General features: G+C 37.6%; 1 protein-coding gene across 16 annotated transcripts in view; it reads right to left on the bottom strand.

Moving 5' to 3' along the window:
* The window catches only part of PARD3 (par-3 family cell polarity regulator), a 459,468-nt gene that overhangs the window by 81,110 nt on the left and 354,285 nt on the right, over positions 1-24,073 (bottom strand). For all 16 annotated transcript variants that reach the window (XM_042801882.1, XM_042801881.1, XM_042801880.1 and 13 more), the window contains one exon: positions 19,958-20,215. In XM_042801882.1, the coding sequence (XP_042657816.1) occupies positions 19,958-20,215 (258 nt within the window). The remainder of the gene's footprint in view (positions 1-19,957; positions 20,216-24,073) is intronic.

Consider the following 24,073-nt stretch of genomic DNA (forward strand, 5'->3'; position numbering starts at 1 on the left):
CTGGTATGAGCACAAAATAATTCATCCAAAGCTTGAAGTCTATTAGCTGCCAACCAGTCTACCAATTTACATGATTTTCTGATTAAAAGCACCCTGAAGACCACTGCAGTAATAATGAGGTATTTCTTAAAGAACCCAAAGCAATATACTTATTTAAAAATATTTATTATAACAGCAATTTAAACATAGTAGTTACAGCTTCTATTTTTCAGACACACAAGACCTAAACATTTGCCTCTCTGGCAAAGTTACTTCTTTACAAATTTTCAGAGAATTAGCTCTGAAGTTGAAACTTCCTAGAACATGCTGAGTTTATGTTAAGGACAAGGTAATTTACTACATTTTGAACTATTAGGACAAAGGGTCCTTACAAGAAATGCTACCATCTCTAACAGCTCTCCTTTTCTTTTCCTTTCCTCTTAGCCCTAGCAAAACATTCCCCAAAACTTAGTATATGTTAGCATGAGACAAAAAAATTATCTTATTGGGATGAACATTCCTAAAAAAAAAACCAAACCACCTAATCCTACATGACTAGCAGAAAAGTAATGATGTGCTTGCCAAAAAAAAAAAAAAAAAAACCAAACAAACAAACAAAAAAAAACAAACAAAAAAAACCAAGAAAACCCCAAACCATAAAAAGTCAAATGAGTAACTTTCCATCAAGGAGTCTGGGAGTCTATACAACATCATATAACAGTCAATGTAAAAATGTTCAGTGAATTCAAATGGTTTACTCTGCCTAAAGAGTAGAGCTGGAAGGGACCTGCAAGTCTGTTCTGAGGAGATTGAGCTATACCTAGTTATGCAAGCCTCACCTGACCATAAAGATTTCTGATGTTGGAAAAGTCCATAACCTCTACAGGCAATCTACTTCCAGTGCTTCATCCTCCTTATTACTAGACAAAAATGCCTTTTTAACTTCCACTGTAAATCTAATATTTTTGTCCTATGCACTAGTAATAGGGAGAACAGACTATTTCCTTCTTTTCAGAAATCTATTACATCATATCAGGGTGGCTCTCAGTGTTTGATAGTAGAAAACACCAGCTTTTAAAAAGATGTGTATCCTTTTGAAAATCATTTATGAACCAATTTTCCATTAATAATTATTGCATATGAAGCAAAAGAAAGTCTATTTTCACTTCTCTTAAGTCCTTTGTTATGTTGGCATTACCAACATATTTAAAATGTGCTACTTATAAAGCCAATTATAATAATCAAGTGAGAAAAATTCCATTACAAATCTTAAAATAATCTCTTATTGCATTTTAAGGGATCAACTACTTTATGCCTTGACTTCGTTAGCAATATTACAGTTGCGGAAATATCAGAATTCTTATATGCTGTTTCAAACTATTCTCTGAACAATGTCTCCCCCAATCTATCATATACTATATTGTCTACATAAAGCAAAAATTCTTATGGTCTTACAGATTCTCAAAATATTTTATAAAACAGGTTCTCATCTTGCTTGAGTAAAAGTATTAATGGAACATATAGAAGTAGATGACTGCACACAATTGCTGTTTTGACCTTGAAAGGCAAATTCTTCTCTAGCAGCCATTCAGAGGTTCAGCCACAAATTAGGGTTACCATATGCAACTGAAATTGCTAAGGAAATGTCTGAAAACAACATTTTGTTTTTCACATTCAAGTTTGAGTAGGTAGAGACTGCACAGCAGAGTTTACTCAAAAGCTACAAATAGACATTATTCAACAATTAAGGCATTATTTTCAGTGAAGCATATCAAAATTTATGGTACAATATGGAAACAATATCCTTCTTAAAAACAAAAACCAGTTAATTACCAATTTGGTAATCAGATCTATGGCTCTGTCATATTTAAATATCCATCAAAAAGAAGTAACTGGTAAGATATGACAGATATTTATGCATTTAAATCACCTTAAAAGAAAAATAAGCTTTGAATTTAGTGAAACTGGTACTGTTTAGTTAACAATTTTTGAGTTTCCAGAAGAATACAAGCCCAGAAACATTCTAAAACTGGACAGATTCAACAAGCTGAATCTTCACTGCTTTTTTTTCTTGCATATATTCCTGCCCCAGAAAACAGCTTATGAGGGCAGTTATGAATCCAAGTTCCGTTTCCAAATAATGAAGAGAGAGAGATGCAAATGAAAGGTCCAAATACTTGATAATTAAAATTCAATCCTTTAGATAGCATTTGTCAGACATATAAACATTTAGCGTTTACACATACTTAAATCCTGTAACATTTAAGTGCATTTGAGTATTTGAGAGTACACAGTAGCCAACCAGACACTGTCATATTCAGACAGAATATCTTGACTTCTTATGCACAGGAATGAGGACAGAGAATGATCTAACCAACAGCAAAGGACAGGCAGGCACAGCGGGTTCAATCCTGATCTTGCAGGTAGATGAATCAGGTTTAACTCTCCACTGCAAACTATTTTAATTGTAGCTAAAAGTCACTTGGTGAGCATCAGCAACTCAGATGCCTAAACACGGAAAACTAAGTGTCATTTTAGTTACCCAAAGACTTATTTCCACAGGAATGGCAGATATGAAAAGGACCTGCATCACCCTCAGATCCTTCTTGACTTGAGCTATAAGGCTGGGTTTGTGTGCTTTGGGACATCCAAAATTGCTCCAAGCATTCACATTTAGGCACTGCATTCGCCTTTCACAGGATAGTCACATGTCTAATTTTCAGCGTGTACATTATGAAAACCAGATTTCCTGCATAGACATTAGAGAAAGCCATGTTCCTAGAGTGATTTGATTTACCCTGTGGAGACATCTCTACCTATGTACTATATATGGATTCTTCTCTCTTAATACCTATACTAACTGTGTGTGAACAACCTCCTCAATGCCTTCATTCTATGAGAAACTCAGTATTTCCACACCTCATTCTGATATTGTAAAACTAGATGGAAAAGTCACGCTCATTCACTATAACAACAGGGGTATACAACATCATAAGAACAAAACAGACAATCTGACAATCCCTGGAGAACTATGGATGTCCAAGCCTTCATGAATGGACTTCCACTTGCACCATGCACAGAGAGGAAGCTTGGTTGACTTCAGACATAATGAATTCGTATCAACTTGGTAACTAAATGACCTCAGGGCAGGATTAATATGTATGGGTAGGGAGCATTTACAACTCGGCCTAAAGCTATCTCATTTGGATGCTCTGAATTGCCCTCCTGAGGATACTAGTTCTCTCCTTCGACTATAGAGATAGCTAGGCTTTCTAATTTAGGCATGAATAAGCTGCTTTTTAAAGCTTTGAATTATTTTCTGTGGAGCCTTTCTGGTTTTGGCTAGGACACATCCCGACAGATTTAGGTCTGATGGAACCACATTAAACCAGAGTATTTCAAGAGATATCCATTCATCCTCCAGGATCTAAGACCAGAATTTGGAAAGAGGAATTTTGGATCTAAACACGTCAATGGTGTTTCTTTAAATTCCCTATATTTCACCAAGTTTTCTCTCTAACGCATTGAAATTTTCTAATTTGACAGCTAGATCCATAAACCATCACAACTATCTTAATGCTATCAACAGTCTAAGTGCAGTATCAAAGTTCAGTTCAATGAACCATCAAATACTATTCTCTTTGGGGCATTTTCTCCCCTTGATGAGCACATGTAAGGCCTAGTTACGTTAATCATCATATATATATTGAGAAGCAAATGTAACCCATTGTACATTCAGCCTGTCAAAATGTATTAATTATTCAGTCAGAACGGTATGACTGCATGAATCATTTCAGTGTTCACCGCAGAGCAGGCTTGGAACAAGATTTTGATGAAATAACTGAGTAAGAATTTCAAAAACTATTATTCTTAACTAAAATTTGAAATATAAATAGGGAAGGCGTAAGTAGGTATAAGTCAGGCTTAGGACTGCTTAGAAAGCATTTATTTTTCTGTCCTCCCTGCTAAGCTCTTTCCAATTCAGATAATGTTTCCATTCCACTGCAGGTTTCTCTCAGGAAATTAATTTCTTAGCTGGATGTCACCTGAAGACGTCCAAATGAACCACCTAACATTTCTGTAGCCTCTTTTCCTTCTAATGCTGTCTTACATCTTAACATTTCACATAACAACTGCAAGATTTTTATAGGAGACGACCTGATGTTATTATAAACTCTATAAAGTGCTGCACCACACTCTATGGCATTATATAAATAAAAGTAAGATAGCATCACTGCTTGAGGATTTGTTTATGCTCTGAAAGTCCTCTTTCACAGGGCAGTGTACTGGGCAAAACTGAAGGTTTTGGCCAACAGGAAACAAGAGTGGTAAAAGATTGATTTCCTCTGCTTTCCACTCTTCTGCAGAGGAATTTTGTTTTCTTTTCCTTCCCGGTATTTTCCCCCACTAATCCTGGGGGCGGGGGTTGATGCTATCTAGAAGGGGATAATTGCAGGAGACATTTTGCATGGCAGGAGGAGATACTAAACTATTAGATGGGACTCTTCCTTATCTGGTGCGTATATAGAGGAATGTATTAAACAGAAGTCCTTTAAGGTACATTAAGCTTGACAGTCTTCTTTCCTTGGTTGTGAGTTTGGCACATTCAATTGCTGTGAGACAACAGTGTGGGCTGTAGCTTGCTCTTATTTCAACGCCAGCTCAATCCTGACATTCTCCAGCGTCTAGTGATTTTTCAGTGAGATATTTTAAAGAAGTTTCTCTTTTCCCTCAGTTTTTCAAATTAACTTAATATAGTGTAAAGTGAGAGTTTATGATCCCAGAGAGAGATATACCATACAGACTAGCACAGCATAAAAAGCATCAGGATAGGTTTTCCAGCACCCCCCAGTGCCTTAACTCTGAGCCGAAGGGACGATTTTCTAATCAAAAGCCCTCATATTTTTCATTCTTTGCTACTCTTTTGATAACAGAAGGCCCAGACAAACAGAAGCAAAGAGAAACTCTATTTTGCTGTTCATGCAAGCCTGTTCACAAAATGCCTCCCATAGGCTGCTTTGCACCAGCCCTGCTATTTCATTTAATCCGTGCAGTCCTGAAGGATCAACTTAGGCAATTAGACAAGGGATTTGGGCTCTGAGGGATAATTGGACGACTTGCATGCAATAAACTTATTCCACGCTCTCTTTTTTTTTTTTTTTTTTTTTTTTGTTCTCTTTGCTCATCCCTTTGTTTCTCATCATTAATTTTTTTTAATCAAGTTTGCAACACCCTTGCAGATACAGCAAGATAGTAATGTGACCAAGCAGCAAAAACCTAAACACCTACATTGCAGCTCCTGCTGTTTCACGCCTCTTTAAATTGTTCTGATGTGATACCAAAGGGAAGAGCAGCTGAATTTAGATGATGGGATGTAGCAGCCAAGGCTTCGCTTTTGTATCTGCAGCAGTGCTGAAGTTGCAGGGAGGCAACAAATGAGCTCAGATGTCTTTGCCTAATCTCAGGTGAATCCTAGAAGAAAGCTCATATGGGGGAAAAAAAGCATTACAGCAGAATTTAATTGGTTGTATACTGGTGAATTGTGTGCGAATTATATCATATCCAAGGAGCTTACTGACATAGATTAAGGACTGCTGAAATATAATTACCTTTCTTTTCCCCCTGTAACTATCTTCATCCCCACTCTTTGTCATCTCCAAGTCCCAGCCTGGGAGCTCTTTTTGCCTCGGACACACAACCTCATTCTCACTCTTTAGCTCTCAGCCTGATGCTTTTAACTTTCACCTCCTATTTTGACATGTTCCTCTCACCAACCATTTCCCTCATGTCATCCTTCCTAATATTTATTAATTTACTGTATAAAATTGCCTTCCGCTGCTCACGTGATTTTAAAAGTCTGTTAGGTCCTTTTATTTCCTGTATGCTAGCACAATTTGTCAGTTTGGATACACAGTGGTTTAAAATCACATGCAAGTTTCAACATCTCCCTGTAATATTACAATATAATTCTCTTTTATAATATATGTCAGTGAAACATTAAAGATTGCTATGCTATCAACCGTAAAAAGTAATAGCAACAAAAAATAAAAATCAGATCTTAAACTGCCTAGCATAAATGTATAGAGATTGTGTAACCAACTGCTGAATGTGCAGAAGTCTTTTTCAGTGCCCATCTGTAAGGAATACAAATATTGCAGCCACAGCTACTGAGACTTAGCTCAACCTGTAGGAATGAAAGTATTCCTTCTAGATGTCCACATTCAGTCTCACATGAGCAAATAGACACAATGTCCTGCATACCACCTCTGAAGAGCTGCTCAGGCAACACTGACAGGTATAATACGAAATTAGGACATACTGCTCACAACCTTGTGAAATGCTGGAGGTTTCTTACAAATGAAAAACACATGTCAAAAACAAGGTCAAGAGCAAAACAAAATTTTTTCTTCCTCCTACTAGCAAGAGAGGTATTCAACAGCTAGCCATCTTCAGGGGGATTTTAAGATGAGATAAATATCTTACTGAGAAATAAATTGAAAAATACTTTTCAGAGTACTTGTATGACTGGAGGGAAAATGCAGCTCTGCTCTTCATATATCCTCAGTGAAGAGCAGGTTTGAGTATCTCAGGCAGAATGCTGGAGGAGGTGACTGTTGAGTTGCTTCAAATCTTACCCTTGTGGTCTCCACAGAGAACATAAATTGACTGAAGATAGAGTAATGAACTAAGAGGGTGAAATATGAAAAACATGATTAAATTAAGCTCACAGGAGAGGTGCTGCATTTGTCTCCAAACAGAGAATGAAAGGAAGATGGTAAGAGTTTGACTCTTCTGTGATGTGACGTGGTGATACCTGAGCTAGCCTTTCCAGCAGTCTAAACACCGTTAACAGAGGTCTCAGCAGCAGCTAATTTACCACTTTGTGGCTGAGGAACACACATCAAAGTAATTTCCCCCTCTTTCCTTAGGATCTCAAAGTACACCCTCAGATAGTTACTGGGACTTTCAGACACTTTATGTCTTTCTGCCCTAGACCCTAGTCCATTCAAGAGAACATGAAGGTGATAAAATAAATATTTAGGTTAAATACCAGAGCTATAAATGAAAAAGAGTAGGCTATGTCTCCACATAAAGCTGGTGGACAAACCCCGTTTCAAAGTGACTGAACATGCACTATACAAGTGATGGAATAAAACACAGCAGGAATCAATTCCCATGTACGGAGCGAGTCAGACCAAGTGACTAACAAGGTCTTTTCTATAACTCAGTAGAAAATGGTTTCTGGAACAACATCACCAGGCACTTCTCTCAAGAATACAGGTGTTAACCTTGGTGCCCTGGCCATGTTCCAGCTCAGGTAATTACCTTTTTCACTTAAATTCTCCTTCCAGACTCTCCTGGCTTGTCTCCACTCCCCTGCCCTGATTTATATGCAATTAAACAGCAGCAGTGTTTCACTGTGCAGGTGGTTGTTTGTCAGTGATGGGAGTGGTGAGGGGATCAGCCCTGGAGTTAAATGGCTGTTATATTGACTATAAGTCCCCATTAAAGATTATGAAGTTCTTTAGGGACCTTGCAGATATACTAGCTAGATGAACGACAACCGTGTATACACCATCTTATGCCTCTTCTGTGCTTACAAGGAGGGCGGTTGATTTTTTTTTTTTTTTTTGAGTGTGAGAGGATAGCTGGCTCCCCTTTGCCACAGCAAGCTCAGCAGGCAGCTTCTTCACCCTGATCACCATCCTGCAGCACTTCTGATCTACATAGGAGCTTTATTTCTCCCTCCCTATCCTCCAGTGCAGTCCTTCAGCTCCGCAGGAGGCACACGCATCTCCTGAGGCTCCGTCGTCCCTGCAATGCCACAGCACTCGCCATCTGCAAATTCCAGCTCATGAACAAACGGAGGTGAGCAGGGCTTTCAGAAATGCTTGGAAGCCTTTGTTTCACAATTCCCCCTCACAACACGGTATCATTTCTCTGGGAGTTATGATCTCTTTTTGTCCAGGAAATTATGCAAGTGAGCTGCAGAATTTCAGTGTTAAGAGAAATACTGAAAATCCTTTACAAGAAGAGAGGTTGTCAGAGCAGCAAGTCCCACATAGCATCAATCCTGCCCATGTAAGAGAGCAACACAATTCTCCACTGGCAGAATGAGACTGACTGAAAAGCAAGAAGTAAGTACGTATAAGGAGCATATGGATCCCAACAGCACAGAGGACTCAGAGTAATCTTTTAAAGGTCCTTTCAGATGCATCATTTTTGATGGAGCAGAATGTTGTATACTCAATACTAACCCTGTGAAATAAAGGAGAAAAGGCAGCTTCCTATATTTTAAGAGGAATGAAGAGGTAAATTTTGACCTCAAACATTTACTTCAAGTTTTGAATACTGTAGTGGAGAAAAATACAACATGTATTCAAAATAATTTGTGAGAAACAAGGCACATACCTACGTATAACTCTGAAATATGGAAATACTATAGGTGATTTAAGAAAAGAGCCAGCTTTGGCAATAATTCTAGTAAAAGTTCAATTATAACAATGAAGTATTCTTTTGTAAGGTAATCCTTATTATTTGAAAAATGTCTTTTGATGCCTGAAAATTCTGAACCTCTTTTTTCATATTCCAAATCTTATACAAAGTGATTAGTTTTTTTTTGTTATTTTTTTTTTAACACACACCAGACTCTTCTCAAAGTTGCATAGCAATAGGATGAGAGAAAATGGGCACAAACTGAAGCATGGGAAATTCTGATATGAGAAGCTGAGAAGCTTTTCCTTTTTTTTCCTTTTTGCCTTTTTTTTTTTTTTTTTTTTTAGATAGCATGAAGCTAGTCAAATACTGGAACATCTCCATCCTCAGAGATATTCAGGGTACAGCTGCAGCCCTGAGAAACCTGACCTGATCAAAACTGCTCTGAGCAGGGGTTTGGACTAGATGAGCCGTGGAGGTCACTTCCTCTGGACAGGAGAAATTTTTAGAGAGGACTTTTTTGTATTAATACCTATAGACAGAAATAAACATACACATGTAAAACTTATGCCACAGCTAAATACATTAATGCATCTGCATCTCGTTCTGCACGTGTATGTGCTCTACTGAACGTGGACACACACTCACATATGACATGCTATACAGATGATGGAGGCCTCTGAGTCTGAGAAGGAATATTAAAAAATGTAAGAATGAGCTCCAATAAAGTAGGATTATTCCTGACACTGAATGCTATCTTAGTTTTACCTATTTTTCTGTTAAATTCTGACATCTTAAGCTGCAGCAATTTTAACTACATCAGAATAGTGCAACTAATGAAAGCTAACAAAATTCAGTCTGCTTGAACTGTTCACTGTGGCTTAAGAGGACAAACGACTTAGCTCTGACCATCCAAGCAAGATGTAGTGAACACTTTTTAAAATTCTAATTAGAATTGGGTTGAGGAAAATGTCTACAAGAAAATAAAAAGATGGCCCTGCCCTAAATCACAGTGCGTGCACAGAACAGACACCAACTGCATTCACCGAGTGTGACACACTTTTCACGAGTGAGAGATGAGCAAAGGAAAATGAAGAGTGTGACTGTTTTCCAGCCACCCACAGAAAAGGATCAGGGTACAGTCCACAGCACTTGGACTGCTTCAACCTACTACGTTCTGCTGATGCCAAGTAACCAACCATTGGTTGTTTTGGCACTGTACATGAATGGGAAGTTTCCTGGATGCTACTCTACAGGGAGACTTTCCAACAAGAAACAGGTTATGAATCTCACCTTAAAATAGTAACACAAAAGCATTCCGGGACCAGAAATTACCAGAGTATGATAATGTAGACAAAACTTAGATGAACAGCCCTACTAAAGCAAAAGAAGCAATTTCTTTTAATTGTACATCCTTTCACAAAATGCCTTTGCATAAATTCCCATGATTGCTTTTCTTCATGATCCCTCGAAGATTTAGATACAAAAACATTACTTACAGCACTGTTTTAATTCCAAGTTAGTTTTAGATGAACTATAAAGGCCTAACTTAGTGTCTAAGCAGTCTTACTGACTGTATCAACTCTCTTAATTTCCCTTTATCATCAATCAACTATTTTTGCCTTACTTGTCATATATAAAACCATACACGTCCTCAACTTTTAATATGTCTATTTGAGAATTTCTACTTTATCAGAGATTGAAAAAAACAGTAGTAAAAGCAAATGCATGGAAAATTACTTCCACAGAAAAGAAGCCTCTGTCTTAAGTACAGTTTTAAAAAAGTTGGATCAATTAGCAATCTGTGAATGTTAGAAACATCTTAACAATGTCTCAAAGATGAAAGAGCGTATCACAGAATGAGGAAAGGGGGGAAAATTAAATTATGTCTGCAGTCATAATGAATCAAAGCCCAGAAGGTGGTCTCCAAATCAGCAGGTTTTGATGAAATATTAAGGAAAATGATTATTGATGAAAAATGAATAAGCTCTTTTTGATTTTAGCAACCTTTAAATCACACTTTGCTAATTAAAATAGCTTCAATGCACCCCTCCATTCCTTGATGGGCATTTAGCAATCCTTAGAAATGGGTGAGTTAATTTGACAACATTTTAGCAAATATGCAGAGAGTTTATCTTAAGCAAGCAGACACAGCACAGTTTAAGATGATGTACATAATAATACATAGCTAACTAAACCTCTTTATTTTTTCTTTTTCTCTTTTTTTTTTTTTTTTTTACACTATATCTACTAACACAATTACAAAGTAATGACAGGCATCTTCTCTTTGTTTCCTCTGCAGCATACAGTATCCAGTAATACATACAACAACTATTAATGAGCCATGAACTATGTCTCAGGAAATAAAGACCGATGCTACTATTTTCCATCTCCTTTGTTTGCCAGGTCAGAGTGCTTTTAGGACAATTACTACTACTACCTAGGAGGCCTGTTACTGCAGGTACTGCGGTCTCCTGCAAATAAGTCTGAGGGACATTAGTTGTCCTATCCCCTGAAGTCGTATGCATTCTAATTGGTTTCTAAAATGTTGGTTGTAGAAATTCTGCATTCTATTTTCATCCCAGTTTGTACTGTGCTTCCTTTTAAAGGGAAACCTAGGAATGAGGGAAGGCTGTAATCGAGACTGAATTGTTACACACAGAAGACATTTCATTACAGAATGTGATGCAAATCAGGTGTGCAGTGCATTATTGTTACAAAACTACACACAAAAATTAAAATGAAGCAGAATCTGCTCCTTTGTTTCTTCTTTCATAAATTCTTATATGTTATATCACCATCTAAATTCCGGGCAGATGATATTACCTATCCATTACAAATATGTGATCTATTTACTGTAATAACATTTCACATATCCATGGTGTAAAAAAGACTTTTATGAATACATCAGTTTGAAAAGCTATTTAAATGTCTCTAGTATTTAAAGGAGTGAAAAAAAATTCATGCCAGGTAAATAAGACTGATGTTAGAACAACATTTTGCAGAAATACATAATCATATAAAATAAGTCATGCAAGAAAACTTTTAATGTCTCACATCATAGTGTTTGAGCCTTAAGGAACAAGATTTCAAACACCTTATAAACCAATTCTTTAACAATATGCTATGAAGTATGAGGCAGCAGTAATATACACTGCTTTCTGAGTGATGAGTGGAAAAACAATGGTTTTCATCTTTACAACCAAGAACAAACTGAAATGAGATCTTTCAGCATTTTCTCCATTTGCAGGGTTGCCAAAGAGGTATGTTCCTTAAGCACTCATTCAATAAGTTTACAAGATGTTAAGAGGAATTAACCACCTCCCACGTCCTACCCCTACCTACCCCCCCAATATATGTAGTGATGTCATTTTCCTTCCTAAAATTTACTGCAGAGGATTCCTCCTCACAATTAGACTCCACTACTTCCGCCAGTGACAAACTACTTCCACTGTAAGCAGGATGCTTTTTAAACCACATAAACAAACAACACTGGCCATAAGGATAAACAATGTAGTTAAATATAGTTTGTTTCTCCTCTGAAGGAGATACCATTCATAAAAAAACACCAGAGCAAAAAGTCCTCCAAAATCCTCAAACATTAGAACAACATAAATAAAAAATTATTTTTATTTTACTTTTCAACCATTAACCAATATTAATTTCATGATCTAACTTCAAACTGTATATTTAGTTTTAGCAAGTGGAGAGGCAGGATTCAGTGAGCACACAGCGCTCCCTCCAATCTCTGTGCACCCTTCTCTTATAATCAGACAACTCTAAAATGCAAAACCCCAGCTCTTTAGATGCTTGTAGAGGAGAAGCCTGAATCCTTCATCAAAGAGGAACAGATGGGTTGACTGGAGGGACATAAAAGATAGAAGAATCATAAATTTGTATTCTATTTAGAAAGGGCCACATTCAACAGCAACAACAAATTAAAGTGATTAAATTATGGCGTTCAAGTACTGCATAACATTAGTTCACAATCCAAATTTTGGTTAGCAGGACTAGCAGAAAACAGATTTTAACAGTTTACTCTGGTAGGATCAAAGCACTTAATTTAATGAATGGGAGAGTCTTTGCCTTTTCAGCTTTGTGTACTCAAATATTCCCCATAATTTTCTCAGGATGAAGAACTTCAAATTGTGTCAGTGGCTTTAGTGGGAAATAAAGATGTGCATGTTACACACACAGCTGTTTTTTTAGACTGCAATCTCAAGCCATACAATAACTATTCAGTGCCTGAGACATTGCCTTTTCTAGTTTTTACATCATGTTTTGTTTCATATTAGGATATACATTTTTTTATTTTTAATTTAATGCTGCCTTCTACTATCTGAAAAAATGTAAAGGTTCTTCTTTTTTTCTCCAAGCAACAAAATGCCCAACTGATCTATATCTGTGTGCAAACTGCACTAATATACCAATTAAATATTTTAAATCCTAATATATGTTATACCTGTAAATGGATGAAAAGTGACAGGTTTTGACCTAGCCTTTATAAATATAGTCTCTCAACATAAGCAGTAGCTGAACTTGTAAGACTGAAAATCACAAACCTAAACAGACCCTCCTAATTTCCAGCATAGGGAGCTTATTAGCAGTTGCTCAGAATAGGGGCATTAAGGGCATGTTCGGGTGGGCCCCACTTCACCCTCTCCTTTTGTAACCCAGAGGGGGAAGTTCATCTCACCCTTATCTCTCTGCATTTTCCCACTGCAACCATTTGTAGAGGTACTAACTTGGGCTGATTTTGTAAAAACAAACAAATAGCTGTCACACCTCAGATTACATGGCAAACCGACTGGAGGAAAGAGGAAGCAAAACCACCCGGGTTTAAGTGAGGCTGAGCCTGTGGTAAAGGGAGAAAGACGTGGTTCTCACAACAGTATCAGTGCTTGGTATCTATTCAGAAAGAAACCAGGACTTTCAAGTAATTAAAATGGGAGACCTGAATAGAGTTCACTATACATCTGCCATTTATTCCCCCAAAGTAGTAACCCAAACAGGGGAGTGCAATTGCATACTTTCACAATAGGAAGCCTACATAAATCCTCATGAATTTATATTAAAACTTGTCTTATATTCTATCAAGATGGAAGAACAAAAGAAAACAACCAACCTAAGATAATAAAATGCCAGTGCTAATAGTGTCTATTGGGTTCTAAATATATGGGTCTATGAGAGACCAAGCTAATTTTTAGGCAGTCCTGGGGGCAAGGATTACTGGCTTATAGGATGAAGGGTAGAGGAACAAAAAAACCCAATGTGTTAGCTCTAAAGTGAAATTAAACCCCATGAAGAGTCTCACAGAGGCTCTAACTAATCCTTCTCTGGGTTATCACAGACAGAGGAGGAAAAATACCACAATGACTTCCAAGTAATATTTGCAGTTTTACATGTTAGAGAACTGCAAAGAATTCATTAACCCACTGCTCTCCAGTGGGTTATCTTGGAAGACTGCTTGATTATCCCATAATGGCATATGTGCCATTCTCTAGACCAGGAAAGTCTTCCCAGAAGCCAGATTCTCACAGGAATAAAGCTTTGTTATGCCACAAAAGGGTGAAACTAACTGAAAGATAAGGATTTCAAACTATTACTTTTAATTTCTGAAACATTATTGGTTATTTAGGGAGCTTGAAAAATAACCATGCCCCTGTTCTGAAATGCTTGCAACCTATCTGAGTATTTACAGCCTATTTACCCACACAAGCGGTACCTTTCCCCGGTGGCACATCATCTGTAGTGCTCTGATGGCAGAGGGCGATAAACAGTGAAGAACAAGGGATCCAGGTGTAGGAAAATGCTTCCCCATCAGTGAAGTAAACAGAGGTAGGAGGGAAAAGCTTACTCATAACCTTATTCAATCTAGGTTGTTAGCCTTCTGCACAGCTCTGCAGGCTTTAAATGTCATTGGTTAGATGGTTTACAGTGCTGTGGCCTTTCCCTTCATGAAAGCACTCTTCAAGTCAACTTCCAGAACCACCAAAAAAATCTCTTCATTTAAGAAGCTAGAAATATCCTAGCATTTACAGGATGCATCACCCTGAGTAATAACTTCTATCTCCATCTCTGGTGGGCCTGGCAGTAAGCTCAGATTCCTATGCATAAATGATCTCACAGACTTAAGAACACTGCTGTAACTGACACTACTAATAAAGAAGTTTAATATAGCTGAACAAGCGCCTTGTTTTTTAAACAAATATTTACCCAGGTATGGCAATATAGTATTTCATAGTTTTCATGAGCCATTCTGCTATTGCTAAGAGTTATTTTACACACACTAGAAAGACAGGGTCTGTTTATTTCACTTTTTACATATTCCTATATTTTATTATATTAGAGTGTTTCTTTCCAGTTTCCGGGATTCATTACTCTCATGACAATTTAAGCACAAAGATACTACTGGGTGCATAAAAGTTAACATCTTAATAAAACGTTCTCCCTTTCTTTTTGGAAAAGCAGCAGGCAAAGGATGTGGCCTGACCTTAAAAACAGCATCTCGCCTCTTCACACCAACAGATGACAGTTAAAGCAAGTGGGGTTATTTTCAGTTCCCAAATATTCCTTTGACATAACTGGATTCCACTTCTGATAGAAAAGAAACCAGTTCATAAAGGTCTCCCTTCTAAAATGAACATTTTTTTTCTTTCTAATGGCAAAATGCATGCAAAAAGCATATGATTATGGTATTTATGTTTCCATTAAGATGTCCTCAGCAAGCTGGAGGAGTCTAGCCTACTATTTTCAAGCTATTTAGATTTACAGCAGCACAGTGCCTATTTTGTTTCAATTATATTTCAGGACAATGCACTATTGGTGGGAAATGATTACAGAGTGACAGCCAGTAAATGTCCATTAGGAGTTGTCTTTCTACATACTGCTCAGCTATGGATGTCAGGTGATCGCTATAAAATCCCATTGTATAGCATCATTGTCATCTACATGAAAAACACTACTGATCAGTCATGCAGCTTCTCTTCCATGTGATGCAAAACATACGAGAGACGTTTTTCAACTAAGTTAAAAGCTTTATCCACAAGAACACTGTTCTTAAGACACTTCTTTCCTGAACTGAAAAATAAATATAGATTATACATTCCGCCTTGATTTCACGCTGTTAATGCCTAACATAAGAAGTGAAAAACTTCTTAGCAGCCTGTTTCTGTAAGCTCTCAATACATAGGGCGGAGCTAACGTTGCAAGGGCAGCTGATGTATATGCAGCTATACTGATCACCAATCATTTCCAACACATTTTTTGAATTTATTTATGGCTAGAACTTCACTTCTTCTGAGCAGTAAACTCCTCCTCTGTTAAGAAAGAGAATCTCCTTTAATTCTCTAGGATCAAGAACAGAAAACAACTTTTTTTTTTTTGTGCTATTGAAGAGACTTGTTAAGACTAGTGTAACTGCAATTGACAGTGTTACAATATTCACAGGAGTTATGTGTATGCATGGATTACATAAGAAGCTCCAAATAAAGAACCTCCCATATTTCAACTACATATTTAACAGATAATAACTATCACTTAAAAACCAAACCAAACAAACAAACACCACCCCTTCCTCTCAACCACTCCAATATCCATCGATGATTTAACCCTGATGCAACATAGATCTGCATTAAAGCAATTCTAAAACAGCTTCAAATCCTGTAAGGATAGTTTTGAGTAAAATTTACTATTTATAGGGTTTTTTTTTTATAGCCATTGTTGGTAAGATGGGTAAAGCAATGTTACTTATACACATACAGATGTGCAAGTCTCCAATGAGTAGGTTAACATCTCTTTCTTCCTTGCTGAACTTTGGCATTATACAATCCACTTTCTAATTTAGAGAAATGGATGGACAAACTACAAACTATTTAACGACTAACCATATTCTTGTTGTTTTGCACTATCTGTCTACCACTGCAGTGCTTGGGATACATGCCAATACAAAATACACCCAAGAATGAGAATGAAGAAACAGGCCTTTTTTTAACACTGGTTTCAAGTTAGGTTACAAAATAAGTTGGGGGACCTCTGCCTGACAACTTGACAGTATCATCATTCACTGAAGCAATGTAATAGTTGTCATAATACCCTCAAACTTGCAAAATGAAAATAAAATTGTCCCTTATTCTGATGAACAGTTTACATACTTGTCTTCCACTTTGTTATCATTCATATGCCATGACAGAGTTAAACTTACATCAGTTGGTGGCATGTGTTGATGAAAATAAGAGAGAAGTTGAAGGAATATTAAAGAAAAACAAACCCTGACAAGGCCTCTCACATAGGCGCAGTAATTCTCTTGCAAGTTAAGGAAAAATTGTCATAACTGTTCAGCAATGGTATGCAAACTATTATGGGACGTTTTGTTATAGGTTTCTTTGTAAGAGACTTTTAAATAACCTTTTGGACATACTTAAATGTCAAATTTTGTTTGGCACTAAGCACCAAACTATAATAGAAATAACATTTCCCATATAAACAATGCTGCTTTTAATATGAATGTGCTAAAGATTTGAGACAGGCTGGCTGTTACCAGCTCCTGGCAGTTCAGTGCAAGGGTAATGTGCTGCGAGTGATTTCCCTTCCCATCCACCAAAGCTGGAAGCGACTGTTTCTGTTTAGGTAACCTGTGAAACATCCAAAGGAAAGGAAAGGATGGCAGGGCAAAGGGGTAAAACACATGAAAATAACGCTCACTGCGGGTGAACGATAATGTAAACAATATTGGAAGGATGGAGGACTGAAACCAACCATTTCTCCTCAAATTTCTTGTATTATTATCAGGATAAATCAGACTGGAGAGAAGAAAGATTCCTGGAGAAGAGCCTCATGAAGAGGCAGTTGGATGCTTGATGTGGAAGGGGGCTGCATGGAAGATGTCAAGTGAAGGGGGAAGGTCTCTCTGCTGGAAAGGGACAGCAAGAAACAAGTTGCAATGCACATGGGGTGAGGACCCAGGTATCCTACAGACAGGGAGACAACACAGTTAACAAGCACCTCAGGCCCATGTGGCTCCAACTAATTCTTAAAATGATGCTCAGCTGGTGCTTTCCTCATATATTTAAGATAAAGCCTGTAAAACATAGAGCACCCTTGGGGCGATAGCTCAGCTGCAATCCAGGCTCTCCTGCTGACCATTACATGGAGTCAAGCTCTCAGGCATCCTTCACACACCTCGAGGAAGACTGAAAGCTGTTCTCTCTCAGCTGCTATATCTCCTCCATACCCAAAGCAGGCAACATGCTCTCTCAGCCATGGGCCCAAGGGACAGACCCAACTTCTAGGAGCATTAAATTTGAGCCTGAGATTGCACCAGACACTGCAACATTCCCCAAAAGGTCTCCCAGAGCTGGGTGGGATTCACCAGCTTTGCAGTTTCTCTGTTAATACAGGTGTGAGGAGTGAGGAAATAAAACACCATACACTAGACACCTTCATGCCTCAAACCTCTGAACAGGTATTTGAAAGTGCATTTATAGAAAATAATAACCTTTTTCCATCTGAATTGCTTATTTCCTTCCAGGTATTTCTTGCCGAATGTGTCCCTCCTTCATCATGGGACTAAGGATGGCTTTTCTTGCCCCAGCTCTAGTCGTCGACTTGCATTTTCTCCCTCTGCTCAAGCCCATTGTGTGCGCTGCATCCTTCCTTTGTCACAGTGTGACCCAGCTGTGAGAGACAGGGCCGTCTGTGCTCCAGGAGCAGCCTGAATGTGCAAAACTACCACACTGCTCTTCAGTCCTACCCTTATGATTAACATCAAATTCCCCCAGTACTCCGTTATCTTCAGTTTTTACTCACTCTCTTCTGGCTCTTTTATCAGCAATCACACAGAGTTAGCTAGGTCACGCAGGTCGTACATTTAGCTGTGCCAGGTTTGCATCAAAGAACTTTTTTTTGTTGATGTGACATTGATGCCATTCAACTCCAGCATGAAGCACTGCCTTTGGTCTAACAAAAACAGCCATGAGAGTCACCACGTGGCAGCCATATCCAACCAAGCTATCTTGATTTCCAAAGGCACAAAAGTGCTGAAATGTCAGGCACCTGAGCATACCAACACCAGTCAGTATCAGGGTAAGGAATATAAAATTTCAAGGGCATAGAAGAAGGTGTTGTCTTTTAAAATTATTTTTCTTCCTTCACTGCAATGATGTATATATCCACAATACATAAATGATGTTTATTTAATATGAAAAGTAGGCCTATAACACAGTGCAATACAAGAGAACAGTGCAACTGAGAAAATAAAAAGGCAGTTGCACTCCTGTATTTTAGTAAAAAATTATGCATTTGACAATGCATCTGAGTTTTTCTTATTTGTCATGTTAGACAATATATTTTTGCAAATATTATGTAAAGGAACATTTCAAAATAGATCTAGTGGGGGGTTAAATACACCAATCTCAGTCCTCAATTAAAAAGTTTTAGACAATTAGCTGAACTTGGCACGACAACTATTTTCCTTAAGATTAAATACAAATGACTCTGTTGCCACCTAGAACAGAATATGCAAGATGAACACTGGCCCTCATATAGAGCTATACAGATCTCAGACGCTGCAACCAAAGACACTTCTTTGCTGATTTAACTGAATGTTCATTATTTTTCTTCTAGAAAGAATGGGGTAGAAAGCAAAACAAGTGGTTTTACTGTGAGCTAGATTAATAATAACCTCTGAATGAGTTAACAATGCCTCCTGCACTAGGATTTTAGTGTTAGTTTTTGTAAAGCTAAGAAAATGCAGAACTACCAAGATCATAGATGTAAGCCAAGAAAACAGATGTATTTTCATTGTTAAAGTACAAAAAAGCTGTGAATTTTGCTTTTGGTTATTTCCATTTTATGTTAGTTTACATGCCTGTTTCAGCTTTGGGTTTTCAAATGAACTCAAAACTCCATCAACAGAAACCGGAATTTTGCCCAATTTCAGCATAAAACCAAGCATGACACAGTTCAGATAAAATAAACACAGGAAGAGTATAAAATCATAAGCTACAGCCCGAGAACAGAAAGTAACTCATGAATCAAGCCTGGAGTTTAGTCAAGCTTGGTCTATGTATATAATCAAAAAGCAAAACCTGTTAGACTGAAGTTCAGGACTATGGTAGGACTAGAATCCAGGTAAGATTTAACCCACTTTTGCATTAACAACAGGAATTTTCCAGAGATTTTGTAACTGCTGTGAGTAGGTTGGAAGTGTTGTATTCCACAACCATACCAATTAGAGCTCTGATAAATAAACCAGATGCCATTACAAGTTTGAATTTAGTTTGAATGATACCAAATAGTGACTCCAAAATTCCAAACCATCTGAAGAATGGAAAGCAGTTGTTCTGCAGAAGATAACTTTCATGTCCCATTCTGTTACAGTTTGATTTGTGTGAGCTCAATACTTCTCTACATAAAGGCTTTTAAAAAGCCATTAATAAAAATGCAGTTCTGACTTTCCAACTGATGTACAATCATCTCCCATGACAAAAGCATTACAAGGGCGGATTTTGAAAGAGCGTATTGATTGATGTCTGGTGCCTACCTGTCTACAGGTGAAGACTTTGAATTCCGTGGTTTCTTCACCTGGGCGTACAAGGCCTCCACTGTCTGCCCTTCCCTCGGGCTTTGTGGTCGGGTGTTCAGTGTTATCATGCCACTATTTGAAGAAGAGTCATAGGAAGTAATCCCAGTGTACATTGGGTCCACATCACAGCCAAACGTCCGGTTAAAATCCTGTATCTCTGCATAGTCACGTTCACGAGCTTGTCTCTCTCGAAATTCTCGAGTTTTTGCTTGAATTCTGAAAAATTAAAAGAAGGCTGAAACTAATTTTTTTTCCTCCCCAATCATTTGAAAGCAGCAATTAGAAGACACTTTAGGTAGCCCATCTTAATGAAAACCACTGAAGTGTTTCCTGTTTCAGTTTGTCATGGAGTCTCAGGTTTACCTTGGATATTGAAGTCCAGATTGAAGCAAAGCTACAATCAACATTGGTCTCTAAGGAAGAAGTCTGATTATCCACTGTCTTTTGTTTCATTATTAAGTTAAATAATGACTAGCCATAGCTGTTGGTAAACAGAGTTTACCTGTTGTTTCATGCATCTTAGGATGCCTGTACTATTACCTGACCTGTCTGAGAATGGCCTGACACCATTTGTATTGTATTGTACTCCACCAAAACCTAACAGATTTAATACCTTTATTTAGAGAGATATTTTAATGTACTTTCTTGGCCTAATACTACAAAACCCATACTTCTTACAGAATTTAAAAACTTCATAAGGATAGGACACACACATGTATATTTATGTATGCATGCATGCAGTAAACAGCAGAAGTAGATTATTGTATGAATCATTTTAAAAGTGCATGTTTTGTTTAAAATATAAACAAACTGATTCTGGCATCTCTCAAAAGTAGGCAGTTCCTTCTCAAAAAGTAACAACACGTGCCTTATGTTGAAGTTCCAAATGAAAGGTAATGCTTTACTGGGGTTTTGTATCTAGATGCACTTATTTAGCTGTATGATAAAAAGTGACAGATAAAAACAGATGACATTTAGGAATCTGACAAACAAGAATTGAGCACAGGTCATATTTTCAAAAGCACATAAAGCTATTACTAAAATTTGATCTGGGCTTCAAAGTTTCTTTGGCATTTTAGAAAATTTGACGTATCACACACACATGCGCAGTGAACTGAAAAACATACACCCCCAGCATTCTCTCACCAGACCAATTTAATGCTCTGTCGTCATTGCAAAATGAAGCACTCGGCTGTCTCCTCCCTTCCATTAGTAAAATGTGCTTTTTCATCTAATACAGCCACAGCTACAGTGTGGCAGCATCCATGCATTCAGACTACAGCTCTGTGCACCTCTGTTATGTGCCATTTCCAAAGACAGCTTGTTCACCAACTTTTAACAAGGACAGCCCACTCAAAGCCTCTGTCTCTTTTGAAAGTAAGCCTTCTCTCTTGAAAATTGAAAAGCCTTAAAGTCAAGTAACTGACATTTTTGGAAATTAGCCCCATTCAAGAGTAGTCTTTGCAAAAAGAAAAGGGGATACCCAAATGCTGGGATTCAGGCTGCAAATAAAGACATCGGATTTTAGGTGCCTGCAATAGGTGAGGTCAGGCCAGCTATGTGTGCAGGCTCCCCTTACAGTCCAGAGAGCCGCAAGCCAGCAGACTCCAGCTACGCAGCTGCTGTGCTAGTTGATGTGTCCCAGCATGACAGAAATCGCTCTACAGACGCTACTGATGCTGTTGTTTAGGCCTCCCTTGGGAGCTTGGATACCTAGCCTTGATTCAGCTGCTCAGACATAAGCAGCTATGGCCACCTGACATCCCCAGGTAATCCTGCTGGACCTCCTGGTGTGGGGCAAGGACTCCTGTAGGTCCTTGTCGCATCTTCCAGCCCCGTGCTGACATCTCAGAGACTGTGATAACTCAAATGACACCAGATGTCTGTCTTCAAGCATGTGTATTCAGACCAAAGCTGGTATATGAACATCTAAATTTAAGTGTCTTCATCACATTGAGTCCCAAGTAAATTGTTCTTTCTATGCTAACCAAAAGAAGGGAACAGGAGGATGGCACAGATAGGCAGACCTATTTTCCTCCCAAATCCTGCAAGTATTGACCAAGGATACTGATTTGGGATACAGCTGATTGCCTGAACTCCCTTCAACTGCCAGTGTCATCTACATTAACGGTTCAGTGATTCCTTTATATGCCCCAAGTTATACCTCAGCATAATTCGTCTTTTTATGCCTACTACCAGACTTGTGCACCACAACTCTCACTCATATTCAGTTACAGTAGAAAGAAAAACATCCATATTAAAAAAGGCAAATAGAAGAAATCTGAAAAAGTTTTAATTAAACCAAAATAAATTTTAAATTTTGCAAATACAAAATTACTTTATTTACTGGTTGCTTTTTATTTTAATAGAGAAAAATGGAAATTAAAACTGTAATGCTATTCAGCTGACAGCATGTTCCTCCACAATTTCAGCAACATCAAACTGGAACTGATTTTTGTTTATCTTGCAGGGAAGAGGGACTCTGGTTTAAATCCAAAACCAATTTGAGACTTAAACTGTGTTTCTGCATGCCTATTTTTTAAATAAAAATATATGGTTTATGCTGTCCTATACTCCAAAGCTGCAATTCAGAAATGTTACAACCTTAATCACTTGGGAGGTGTCTATGCAGAAGGAAAAACAGGTCTGGAAATGACCTCTGCAGGTTCCATTTCCAGTTCATAGTCCTGTATTAATTACCCTGTGGAGTATGCATTTGTCTATTGATATTTGTCCTCTGAATGGGAGAAGCGGAGGAAATCAGAAATTTTCTATACATTCATAGATCTAATTGTAATTTCAATGGACAATGTGTCATCACATACTGGAACACTATCTGACACCAACTTGAGCAAAAAAACCCTACGTATTTTAGATAACCAAAATTCCAGTGTATGAAATCTGACAGTATAGCAATAATCTGGCATAGAGTAATTCAGTCAGAAGAAAACTTTGTTATATGAAGTGCTTATAAAACAGAATTATCTGGTGGTACTGGTGATATTGGCATCAGTGTTACACTGACTGCTATGAGAGATGCTGGTGAACTCATCTTTTGACCATGAATATTACGTCACTCTCCACAGGTGCAGACATGAGTGTCCCCCATTTCATGTTAATCAACTTTTCTCATGTATCTGCTTATGGGCTCTTTAATATGCTTGGGTGCAGCACCATTTGCAGCAAGAATGTTAAGATTTTCCCAAGCATGGTTCAATGAAGGATACTTATTCCTGTTCAAGTGTGAGAGAACTGATTGTTGAAGTGTTATGCAAGTAAATTATGTTCATATTGACCAGGAAAATTTTTAGAAAATTTTCAATAATTGCCAATACAATGTGTTAATACACACATACAGTATTAAAAATAAGAGCATAAACGTATTATAAACCTTCATGTTAATTATAACCAAAGTATCCAGTAACCATTCGCAGTAAGTAACATTTAACAAAGGATAACCCTAAAGTGAAACTTATAAGATGTCCAACTATACTGACACCCGAAATGTTGATTTTTTTTTCTCTTAATTAACTTTCTGTGCTTTAAGTTCAAACCACTGTGCAAGTCCTGTCACTTTCACATGACAACTGCTTAAAATACAGCTTTGGTTTTGCCTTCTCCAGGACACAATGCATTTAAACACTATGTCTTCAAACTTAAAGGAACCAAATGAGCAGGGAAAATTACATAGATATATTCTTTAAAAGAATAATTTATAAATATTAACTCTATTTCAGCCCAAACCAGGACAAGCTATCAGCTGAATATTGCACTATCCCTTTTGCAATTAGAATGTTTTTTAACTCTGAATATGTTTTTATATAAGAACCTGAACTTAATGCGATGTTATTTTTTATGTCGACCCCCTCCTTGTATGCATTTGTGTAGAGACATGATATGGCCTAAATAATCAGTTAGCATATACCGCATTAAGTATACATATGGGAAATGCCAGTACAGACAATTATGAGAAATATTAAAATGATCATGTAAACACACTGTGCAGCACAGATGAGAACCTGGAATTTGCTCTGTATTTCAGCTCTAATCAGCAATGCTCCCGCTACTGAAATC

Source organism: Tyto alba, unplaced genomic scaffold, assembly GCF_018691265.1.
Source record: "Tyto alba isolate M040663 unplaced genomic scaffold, T.alba_DEE_v4.0 Super-Scaffold_38, whole genome shotgun sequence".
Taxonomy (NCBI): domain Eukaryota; kingdom Metazoa; phylum Chordata; class Aves; order Strigiformes; family Tytonidae; genus Tyto; species Tyto alba.